The 12,395-nt window shown below is 35.0% G+C and overlaps 1 protein-coding gene and 1 long non-coding RNA gene across 24 annotated transcripts in view; one reads left to right on the forward strand and one right to left on the reverse strand.

The window, feature by feature from the left end:
- LOC144318433 (uncharacterized) overlaps positions 1-11,761 on the forward strand; it is a 72,715-nt gene extending 60,954 nt beyond the window's left edge. For 3 of the 5 annotated variants that reach the window (XR_013384331.1, XR_013384329.1, XR_013384332.1), the window contains 3 exons: positions 5,117-5,387; positions 8,547-8,686; positions 11,237-11,761. This is a non-coding gene — a long non-coding RNA (uncharacterized LOC144318433). The remainder of the gene's footprint in view (positions 1-5,116; positions 5,388-8,546; positions 8,687-11,236) is intronic. The other 2 variants (XR_013384328.1, XR_013384330.1) reach the window with 1 other exon arrangement.
- The window catches only part of ZNF644 (zinc finger protein 644), a 107,273-nt gene that overhangs the window by 15,049 nt on the left and 79,829 nt on the right, over positions 1-12,395 (reverse strand). For 9 of the 19 annotated variants that reach the window (XM_077905369.1, XM_077905366.1, XM_077905368.1 and 6 more), the window contains 3 exons: positions 2,893-5,930; positions 2,108-2,713; positions 67-189 (listed from right to left, as the gene is read on the reverse strand). The exons of 4 other annotated variants lie outside the window; for them this stretch is intronic. In XM_077905369.1, the coding sequence (XP_077761495.1) occupies positions 67-189; positions 2,108-2,713; positions 2,893-5,930 (3,767 nt within the window). Of the gene's footprint in view, positions 1-66; positions 190-1,893; positions 1,994-2,107; positions 2,714-2,892; positions 5,931-7,792; positions 7,911-12,395 lie in introns of those variants that run through there. 6 more of the 19 variants (XR_013384324.1, XM_077905374.1, XM_077905373.1 and 3 more) reach the window with 5 other exon arrangements.

Genomic DNA, 12,395 nt, shown 5'->3' on the forward strand with positions numbered 1-12,395 from the left:
CCAGTCTGGTGAGAAAAAAAGTGTACTGTATCAAGCAGACTTGCTGTGTTATCTGTTCAAACATACCTGTACCAGTCAAAAGTCCAGCACTCTTCTTTCGTGCATAAGCGCGTAAGTGGTTGGACAGGCTAACAGCACTTGTAAACGTCGTATTGCAATGCACACATGTTCTAAGCTTCACAGGCATACCTATCATTCAAAAGAAAACTATAATCCAGTTCTCACTTCAAAAAGTGAAATTTTCTTAGCTAAAAGCGTGAAGAAAAGTACCACAATAAGGATGGTTTAAAAAAAAAAAAAAAACGTTCATTGAATTAGCTTAACTTAAAATAAGGAGGGGGAATTAAGTTAACTAATATTAGTTTGCTGTTAGTATTTAGAGCCAACCCATGCTCTTTGGAAATGTGGAAGAGGAGTGCCTTGAACCTCTGAGCTCCTCTGGATTTAACACCTATTATCACTTTCTTGCAGATTTCTGTGTTACGCAGATCATTTCCTAAACCTAAAATACAATCCTGCGATTTGAAGAGCACAGTTCAGTTGAGAAGTTTCAAAGCTTACAACATTACCAATAAAAAGAATTAAAAAGTCTAGTTGACAAAGTGGTAATTAAAGTGTTTTACCCACAAAACCGTAAAAGGCTCAATACTAAATTAGGTTTTCTGATGAAGGCTGGGAGAAAAGGTGGTAAAACACACCATTGAGCAGCTGTTAGACACAACATTTTATTCAGGGCATTTTATGTTCATTACTCTGAATGCGCAATCAATAATGAAAGTTAATGATTTGAAGTTTTTTACTAAAATCTTTGTGCTAAATAAATGATCAACAAGCTAACATCTTAGTCATCACAGGAAAGAAAACATGTTGAAACAGTAAGAAACTCCTAACTTCTAAGACAATCTTCACTCCTCAAACTCCTTTCAGTTGGTTTCTCCAACAATGACAATCAGCCACAAATACACTTTCCATCTCTCAAGTGTACTAAACTTTAGTCAACATAGCTAACACACCTTTCTTACATTTTATTCTTTTGAAAAAAATGTTGAAGATTTGACTTTCAAAGACTCTCTTCATACAAAAGAACCTATTTACCAGAAACCCATACAAGAAAGTTTTTCAGATCACTCACAACACAGTGTAATCTTTCCTTAAATCAAAACTGCATATAAATATCTGGGCTATCCCAATGTCTGCCAAAATAAACAAGTCAACACTGAAGTAATTTTATTCATTATGAATTCCCCTGACCAGTTAGTTTTACCTTAGACACACTGGACTTGGGGCTAAAATTATGAGACCATCTAAGTTCATCCTCAACATTCTTAACCTCCAAAAGAAACCTACAAAGCCACTTAAAATTCTTCGAGTCTAAAAGTATAAATCAGACTTAGCAATAACAAATACAGTTTGGCTATTTTATTTGCTACCTCATTTGCCAACATACACAAACAATTCTTTTGAAAAGGAAAAACTATTGGTGCACAAGCACTAACCTAAACCATCCGTTCTGTTCCTTTAGACCACCACTGTAAAATCTAAAACCCCAAACAAATGTTTTATACTCACAACAGTTCTCCAAAACCAAACTATCCCACAATACAGTGAGGAACTGGAGAAGGAGAAGTTTTTTTGGGTTAATCACAACACACAACAGACACCAATCCATTCAGTTTAAAGAGTCTATTTGTTTGTTTATTCATTTGACTTAAGCAGAAGGAAAACCAACAGCTATATCTTGAAAACATTATCACCTTGGAGCACTGGCAAATATAGGACAGGTTCGCCATTTCAGTAATGCTATGCTTTTGAACAACGTCAACCTCCCATCCATAGGACCATCCCCCAGCCACAGCAAATTTTATTTTACAGATCTACTTTTTTTGTTCTCACCTTACATTCTGACCAAGAAATGAGGCACAGAGAATTCAGTGCTGATGAGCATCAACTGATGATTTATATAGAAATGACAGTATAACCAATCTCTGCTCTGCAAAAAAAGCAGCTTAAGTAAAAAGATTCTAAGAAAGTATTTTCTACAAATATTCTGTAACAATAAGCATAACTGTATTTAAATTCTAGACGACAGTCATAGACATCCTCTTACCTGAGTGCATAGTCAAATCCATTCTTTGTGGTTGATACATCAAGGGACTGTCTTCACTTAATGGAAGAACACACTTCTGAACAAATCTCTTTCTTGCAGTTTGATTATGAATTTTTTGAGGAGAAATAGTAGAATTCCTTTCTTCTCCCATCCTTTTATTTTTAAGTAGTTCTATCAGTGTAAGAGACTGATTCTTTTTTCCACTGGGTAGTTCTGGTTTTGTTTCATCATATTCATTTAAGAAACTCAGCCCTTCTTCTTCTGATGCAGACACTGATAAAGCTTCAGTCTTTAGGCCATTACGGTATGCTTCAAGAGGTATAACATTTTGAGATAGAAAGTCATCACTTGATGCAAGTTTTTGAGCTACAAATGGTCTGGGAATAATACGACGACTGTTCAATGCTTTCAAGATTTTTTCATATTTTTCTTCATTTTGCATCATCTCATTCAAAACACAGATTGGAGATTTGTGAGCATCCCATTTGGTCTTTCCAAGTCTTTTCAGATGGCCTCTAACATGATTCGATAATCCAATTTTAGTATCAAACCAACCACCACAGAGCTGACAAGTGTGTTCAGAAGTGGTTTCAGACTTCTCTATAGCTAAAAAAAATTTTTTAAGAGTAACATCAGAATTTTTCATAAAGTGATCATCTTAAAGCCAATAACTCTGAAATATAAAGTTATGTGATTCTAATAAAGACCAAATCTGAGCAAAACCTTCAAATCCTTTGAATTTGAATACAGACATATTAACCCAAATTATCTACATGAAAACTTACCTTTTCTAACTCGCTTAACAGGTGTCCCTGTACCAGTTCTTTTGAAATGTTGCATTTTGTCACTTGTGGCTATTTGTTCTGGTGATACAACATGGCGGGCTTCATAGCTTAATCCAGCTCTGTGAAGATGTCCTCGGACATGATTTGACAACCCAACACCTGTTTCAAATGTTGCTGGGCAGTAAGGACATGATTTCTTCTCAAGAGACAAATCAGTCCAGTGAAAAACAGAACTATGCTTTGACAATGAAGTTTCTGCATTTTCTAAATGCTGAGAATCATGTATGTCATGCAAAAAGTTATTAGTTCCAGCATCTTCATAATATTCAAAATAAAAGCCATCGTTTTGATCATAACTAAGAGTAGCATTTTCTCCAGGCTCTTGACTTTCCACCTTGCTTTTAAACAGTGGGAATAAGTTTACATGTTCTTGATTAATATCATTATAGGTTTCATCTTCCATAGCCTGTGTAGTGTAGTCACCTAACTCAACATTATCCCAAGAACTTTCATCTTCTGTTTCATAGCTGTCTTTCTTTTCAGCAGAATTAAGTTTCTGCAAAACAACAACTGTCATTTTATGCAGGAAATCTGGATAGCTATCCAAGTCTTCTCCTCCAACAGAGCTTTCCTTCTTAGATTCCTTAACTACTCTCTTTACAGCTACACGTCTATGTTCTTTGAAGCTTTCTGGCCTTTTGGTATCAGAGTTTTGAGAGTCTGAAATGAAACTATTGTTGTGAGAATTACTTGATGACGAGAACAAATGTAAAGAATTCAATGAGCTGGCTTCTTCTTTTTTGAAATGTAGAGGATACGATTCACCTGATTTTTTGATCATCCTATAGTTTTCATATTTGTGTCTATATAAATAGTTGCTATTTGCCTTGGCATTAGATTTTTCTTTTGCTGCTTGATGGAAATACTTAGGTTTTTGGTCAGAGCTGCTTTTAATCGTAACAGTCTTGTGAGAATTGTTTTGATTGCACACATTTACACCTGACTGGGCAATGCTTTTCCGAGCTTTTTGTATTCTGTGTGGCCGCTTGTGGAATTTGGAAAAATTACTTGATTGTGAAGATGATCCAAATGTTCGCTTTACATCTTGTTTTAAAGCGGAATTCTTTGGAAATGTGGCTGACTGTTGTTTAATTAATGGTTTAGTGCCATCAATATCTATAGGTTCTTCGAGAATGTCACTTTTTCGTTTATCAAGTCCAAGAGGACTACCAAATGAATCAACACATGATGATGAATGCAAGTATTCCATGTGTTTTTTTAAAATACTTCTGGCTGAAGTAGTAAAAGGACACATCTTACATATATAGGTGGCTGATTTTTTGGATGATCCTACAACAGAGTCTTTCATGAAAGTCTTTTTTTGCGTTTTTCTCTGGGCTACATCAGAATTGACGATAGGGCATTTTACCACTGCTCCATGGGCAATGCCTCGATGGCATTCTAATTCATTTTCTGTCACAGCCATGAAGTTACACTCTTCACAGCAGTAGTACCTTTTATCTTTTTCATGGGTTTTAGCATGTTGCACAAATGTTTTAGGGCAATTGGTACCAAACACACACTGAGGGCACTGTAATCGTGCACTTCTTCCTTCATCCTGAAGTTCTTTCAACTCACGAATTTCCTCCATCAACTTCTGTCTTCTTTCTTGGTGAATAATCATATGCTTTAGAAGTGAGTTACGATCTCGAAATGTCCGTCCACATTCTCTACAAGCATATGGCCTTGGGACATTAAGATGACGAAAGTGGCTATTCCCATCTAAATGATACATCATATGCCTGTGGAGGTGTTTTTTCTCCCTAAAATTCACATTGCACTTTGTACAGGGGTAGAATGATGGCTCTTCGGTGCTGAAAGTAGCAGGTGACTCGGAATCACTTTCTTCACATTTCTTTTTTAAGGTATTTGAAAGAAAAGTGCTAGTATGAACGGGTGAACTGCCTTCTCCACACTTATCTGGGTTATAAATTAGATGCTGAAAAGCATCCACAGATTCCAAGTCTTCATCAGTTGATTCAGGCTTCACTTTTGATAATGCATATTTCTGTGAGTCTATTGCTTGTAGTTCTTCATTCTGCTCCAGAAAGTCTACTTCTAGCATTTTTGACTTATTGGGTATACAATTAGAATCACTAAAGCAATCCTCAGTATAACGAGTTATCTTGCTTACATCCATTTTTCGCTTTCTCTTTTTTTCTAGACCTACTTTAGAGTGAACTGGAGCTTTATCCACTGTGTCTTCATTAGTCATAAGAAACTGAATGAACTCTTTTTGGGGATCCCAGTTCGTATCATTTTCTGACCTAAATTCATCTGTACCTGAGGAAATTCCTGTCAATGTATCAACACAATCATCTTTTACCAATAAATCATCACTATCCTCACCCACCTCTACTTGATTTATTAAAGTGCTATCTGACTTTATACTACTCCCTACTGAATTCTGAATGTCACAACCAACGGAAGCAGAGGTAGGTAGTTTTTTAATGGAATGGGTTGGATTTTTAGCATGCGCTACATCTGATAACAAAAATAAAACTTGATGTTGACTTGCTTTCTGTGGTGTAGATAGTTGAAGATCAGGTGCCACCTTCAACGCTGAACAAGACTCTGTTGTTGGCTGATCCACAGGTTGTCCAGTGGTTAATGAAACACTGCCTTTATTCATACTGGAAGTCTTAGCTAAGGAGGAGTGTGAAACTGGTCCATTAACAGCAGCTCCTTTAGGCAAGATAAAGTTTTCACTAGAAACAGTAGGAGCACCAGCATGTATAAATAAAGTAGACTGGCCTCCACTTAAGGCTTTTTCAGATTTGTCCTTTGACAGTTCTTCAGGCAGAGTGAGAGTATTATTTTTCTGAAATGATGTTTGACAATCTTTTGGTTTATGAACTCCACTCTCTTTGTCTGAGATAAAACTGTTGTTATCTAGGAGTTCTTCTTTAGCACCAGTAATATCGGTGTTTATCTTCAAATCATCCATATTGTTGGCAAGCCCATTTAACACATTTAGTCTAGAAAATGGAAGAAAAAAAATTTAGATTGGCATGAAAGAAAAAATTCTATTAGAATGTATGGAGAGTTCAAAGTACACACTTTTATTAGTGTGATTCGACTCTTTATATCAAGATCTAATAATTTTCCAAGAATGAGGAAACACTTTAAAAAATGTAAAAGACATTAAAAGTATCTCAAAGGTTAATTTTCTTCTTTGTGCTAGGCAACAACTCCGTATTGCATATATACAAATCATCTAGGGAACAGCAACATTAGAAATGGCCACATTATACTGAATTGCCGGTCTCTATGGAAGAATGTAAGCTCTTGTCTTTAGAACCTAGCACAGTGTTTGGCATAGGTGCTTCAGCAGTATTTGGTGAATAAAGGACTAACATGTTGAACAAGTAAAAACACAACTGCAAAATCAAAGCAAAATGTGTAAGAGGAAAAAGTTTTCTTACTATGAAATGTAGACTCCCTTAAATAGTGTAAATTCCATCATGGTTCTGACTTTTTGACTCAGCAATTACAGCAAGACCTTCAAAATATCCAATAATCCTCAAGTACAGTTTATTTATTTTATTTTTAAAAATGATTTTATTTATTTATTTATGAGAGACAGAGAGAGAGAGAGAGGCAGAGGGAGAAGCAGGCTCCCCATGCAGGGAGCCCAATGTGGGACTTGATCCCGGGTCTCCAGGATCACACCCTGGGCTAAAGGTGGCACTAAACTGCTGGGCCACTGGGGCTGCCCCCTCAAGTACAATTTAAAGAATCTGTTATTTGGCAACCCTAGGTATAGACTATCCAAAGTGCTGGCATAAAATTCCTTATTTCTCTTCTTTTTTGTACATGGTAGCAAGTACAGTTATTTATTCTCCAAATATTTATTGAGCCCTTACCATGTGCCAGGCACTGTTTTATTATTAGGAATACCAGCAGTAAGCAAGACAGACTAGGTTCCTGCTCTCTGATAAAGAATGAAGTCTTCTGGGCTGCCCCAGTGGAGCAGTGGTTTAGCGCCGCCTGCAGCCTTGGGTGTGATCCTGGGGACCTGGGATCGAGTCCCACGTTAGGCTCCCTGCATGGAGCCTGCTTCTCCCTCTGCCTGTATCTCTGCCTCTCTCCCTCTCTCTCTTTCTCTATGAATAAATAAATAAAAAATCTTTAAAAAAAGAGAATTAAGTCTTCCATTGTTCCTTCATAGGATTTTTAATCTGTATAACAAGTAGTATTTTAAGATAGCAGGAACATAATCTGGTATTTAGAAATGAAAATATTTTCAGTATAGGTAATTATTTCTAATATTTTATGGTAGTTAAAGAATAAAAGTTAGCTCTTTATTCTAGTTAAAGAATAAAGGAATTGTTTCTAATTACTTTGTTATTTCACAGCTTAGAACAAGTGCTTGTATGTATGAGCTTACTCTTCCCATAAGATGTGCCCTTTAATACAACAAATATTATAAATATATACTACAAATATCTGTCTTTGGCATTATTATTTATACTAACAATTATTCTGCCCCTCATAGGCCTCAGAATTCTGTTTTGAGATTGGCAAACCTCCACAGTAATAAAAATAGACATCCAATAAGATCATATTCAATGATATCACCCCAAAATGGTGCTAATGCAGCACCCAGCGGGAGTCTCTACATCACATACACAGAAGTTAAAAATGGGCAGCACATAAACATGTGTTAGGGAAGAGTGTGCAAATGTCAATGAAAAGAAAAGCAAACCTTGATGCTATACCATTATCCATTCCTGACATTTCTCATATACAAAAAAAGTAAAGTGTCCAAATAGGAAGAATCTCATAAATCTGAAACGGACAACAGAATTTTTAAAAAGCTAGCCTGAAAGACACTTACTTCGTGTTCCTACTTATTATAATCACAGAGGCAGACAAATATATGCTCAATTTGAAAGCCTGTATTAGCTTTTCTCAACAGGAAGCAATGTTGCTAACGAAGTGGTAAATTCAGTGTTAATGAGTGGCTTCACTGTTACCACCTCAGAGGTAAAACCTTCTATGTTCCATGTTCCACCCATCTGTTCTGGTGTGAGAGGTTCAGAGATGGAACAGACGCTTCCCATTTAAAGCAACTTCATTGGTACCCCCTGAACAGCAGGGTGACAAACTATGAGAATATCATGTCTGCTTGGATTGCATTCTCATTACCAAAATTGCTTTCTGTGAGCCTTCCAAAAGTTCACATTCTAAAGATACCAAAATGTTCTGCTCAAAAACATATGAAAAATATACGTACATGACGTATCTTATCTATAAAACACATCTAGCAGAAGGAAAAACAAAAGATCAAATTAAATATTGTTAAAATATAAAATGAAGTCTTTAATAAAGTTTTCCTTCACACCTAATGAAATATACCTTTCTTGCCCCCCAAATTTATGATTATCTCTACTCAAAAACAGAAGTTATTCTTTTTCAGAATATTATTAGTAGTACATTAATATTAAAAATCTACCTCATCAGTTTAAAAGTATGATATGAGAAGTGACTCAGTAAGCTAGTATTTTAGCAACAATATAAAAAATTTTCCAGTTTAATTTTCAGAGTATATCTTAACTAATAACTGTTCAAAATGTATTTTTTCTTAACAGTATTCAAAACTCATGGCTGCTGCATTAAGATATAATGCAAACACCGAACCATCAAAATCTGTTGCGGTGAATAATGGATCTAGAATTTTTGACATCAAGAATTATTTCCCTACATTCATGGATGGTTATGCAGCATCTAGGCAAGAAAGCATTTGATCTATTAGCTAATTTCACACTGTTTCAAATAATTTTTCCAACTATCTTTGTCAAATATATGTAACAGAGCCATCAATGCTAGTTTATGTTAATTTAAATAAGTAGGGGACATATTTGAAGGTAGACATTATTTATTAAGGGAATTCAAAAAGGGAAATTAAAAAATTAAAATAATCAAACTTCTATCATATGCTTTGACTTCTTAAATTTCAGTGAATTTGCTATACCTATTAGGATATTTTAATAAAATGCTTAGATACTATTACTATGTCCTCCTCCATGTAATCATATAACCACAGAATTTTTGTTTTAAATGCACTTTAAAATATTCTTTAAAAATATTCACACACTTTATAAAAAGCTGCAAATGGAACTTTAAATCTACATAAAACATACTTCAGTTTCTTGAAAATCATAATGAGTTCTACAGCTATAACTGCCTGTAGTTATATACTGTGAGCATTAAAAAAAAATAGTACAAAGGTCAGATCTGTCTTCAAGATGACAGATCATCACTTTTATGCCTCAAGCTAGACTTATTGTCTTAGAAATTTCAAACATCAGTATTTTTGCAAACTATCAGCACTTGCTATAACACCCTCACTACACTACATCTTGAGGTTACTACAGAAGAAATGAGGTGATAATTGCATATTAACATAATTATTCTGTAATCCCTCTGAGCAAGCTTCCTAGGTCACTCAGTAATTCAGATTAGATACAACCTTCCTGTCATCAAATCTATGCTGTCCACTTTCTGTTCATGAATAATTTTTTTATAGAAAATTAGCTTAATTTCATTCTTTTATGTACATTATTAATTGTATTTATTGCAAGTAGGTTAATATTTTGTGGGCACTTATTACATAATACCAACCTTTGTCATGTAGTATAATTTCATACAAAAATGTAATACAATTTGCCCTCATTTTACATTAGTTCATTATTAGCTATATTACACGGCTATAAATAAATTATAAAGTTGCCCACTAGCTGAGTTACAGTGAAGATCTGCCAGATTTTCACAAACCCCATGTTCATTTAAATTATCCTTCAGAACACATGACAACTTCAGTTAGTCATATATGAGATTGGGTCAAGAAAAGAAAAACACTCACAACTGTCATTCTAATTGCAAAACAAATCTTAATTAACTGAAATGCCACATCTACATTTACTATGATATTTAAGACTATACATACTATACATAATGTACAAATATATATACCCCAACCTCAGTTAGTATGTAATGCATGTGAAGAGCATATAACTATGCCATCCAGGTAGTATTCTACTCTGGATGTCATCAAGTGGAAGTACTAAAAAATACATAAATTCATAAGGTTAACTATCCAGCATGCCACATGATAAAATGAAGAGAAAACTTGGTATGCTTAGCCTAATAATTAGCCAATACAATGAATAATCTTCAAATGTTTGAAGGCGTGGCATACAAAAAAAGACAGGATCAATGTGTTTAAATCATAAAGATGGATTTCATCTCAAGATTAAAAACAATAATCACCGAATATTGCAAAGGATTGTCTTATACAACAGTAAACTGAATGGCTCAGGAGGTTGGAATATTGTCAGGAACACTGCAGAAGGTAATATGGCAGGAGACTGGAAAGATGATTTCTAACATCCTCTCTTACATGTTACTATGTATGTTAAATGTTTGGTTATTCTATTATTAACATTTAACATTATTTGAAATAATGAACTAAAAATGGAAGTGAAAATTACACTATTGGACTTTAAAAAGATTCTCTAAATTCATAATTGCTTGAAATAATCTTTCAATTAGTTTTCAGTTAGGTATGTTGATAACCTGATTCTTGAACAATGAAAGTATGGCACTAAATGACTAACACACTCAGGCCACAGAACTATCTATCTGCATTATGAAAACCACATACAAAGAGGTTTTTTTCCTATTGGTAATACAAAAAAAAAAAAAAAAGTTCAATGAGTTCAAATAAGTAGAAAATAGATAAACAATGAACAGAGAAATAAAGAATATATTGGGCACATATGCTTTCTTGCCAGCAGCATGCAGCACTGCCATTACAAATTAATGATCTTTATGTAATTTTACCACCTACCATCAAATTACACTGAACTTGTCCAATACTTTTGTTCCTGATGCCATGAATCATCCTCACTACTTAAAAGGAAGATGTTACAAATAGTAAGGTAAACACGTAATAATACAAAGTGATTCTTACTGCCAAGTATACTAAATACTTAATATAATCTGACACAGCTCAAGAAGCAGGTAACTACATGGACAAAAGGTGGTGAGGAAGCTACAAAAGCCTAACGCTAGCAATCTGACAAAAATCATGCGATAGTAAGAAGCAACAGTCATAGAAAAACAAATGGATGTTCAGTAATCAAAGGCTAATTTCCTAATGAAGAACTTTGTAATTGAAAGAGGCAAGGCAATAAATTATAGCTGCAACCAAAGGAGAATGCTAAGTCATATTCAGCATGGAATAACTGCTTGTTTTGTTGTTTATGCTTTCAAATAGAACAAGATAAATGATCATCGGGGCACCTAGATGGCTCAACCGGTTAAGCAACTGACTTCAGCTCAGGTCACCATCTCTGGGTTCTGGGATTTTTTTTTTTTTAGGGCAATTCAATTTATTTAATTATTAAAAAGAAAGGAAGGAATTAAAAGAGAGTAAAGGAGTTAAGGAGCCTTGTGCTGTGTTGTTTGAAGAGCCAAGTGCCCAACCAGGGAATGCTCTCTGCCCCACACGGCATCCATCATGTAATGCTGCAGACTTTGTGAAACCAACTGCGTATGTGTGTGGAATTACTCCCTCAAGGAAAGTGGCCGAAACTCTGTTACACGAGACTCCTATAACTGTGCTGGACAGAAATGAAGAAAGACACTCTGGAGAATACTCTGCCTGGCGGGAGGGGAGACCAGATGACCCACGAGTGCGGAGACCCGCAAGCCACATGCATCAGGCTCCCCAACTCAGCAGTGAGTCTGCTTGGCCCTCTGTGCACCCCCTGCCCCATTCTCATGCTCTCTCTCTCAAATAAATAAAAAAATCTTAAACAAAAAAAAAAGGTAAGTGATATCACAGCATTGGTAGGATAAATGATACACATACGCACATGACTTCAACAAGAACAATTCATGTGGGTTTGTTTTTTAACATTAAAATGAGTGATAACCTCTACAGATTTTTCAAACAGACCAAACTTTTGACCATAATTGTATAATTAACATGAATCCTAGAACTGTCGGTTTCACACTCCAGAGGTACTGTGTCAACTCTGCTTTTCACTAACAGAGTATGAACTGCCATTAATTGTTATTTTATTTTGAGTCTCCTACTGTTCTTCAGTATATGATGAGTATGCTCTTTAGGCTTAGTTTTAAGATATCTTATAAACATTAAGCCATTGTGTCCAATAAATGCAAAAGAAGTACAAGTGTTAAAAGTCCTAGGAAGACCAAATGTAATTATATTAGAAGTAAAAACAGAAATAATAAGACACCTAAAGTGGTAACATAAATACACATATGCAATAAACTGCGTGAGAGTTGAAGTAACTGTGAAGAACAAAGAGATTTCACCATTAAGAAACTACTGTGCCTATACATCTGACAACCAGCAAGAGATAAGGAAATATGACAAAGGAAGTTTTTAAGCACAAAATCAGCATCAA

This window comes from Canis aureus, chromosome 8 (assembly GCF_053574225.1).
Source record: "Canis aureus isolate CA01 chromosome 8, VMU_Caureus_v.1.0, whole genome shotgun sequence".
Taxonomy (NCBI): Eukaryota; Metazoa; Chordata; class Mammalia; order Carnivora; family Canidae; genus Canis; species Canis aureus.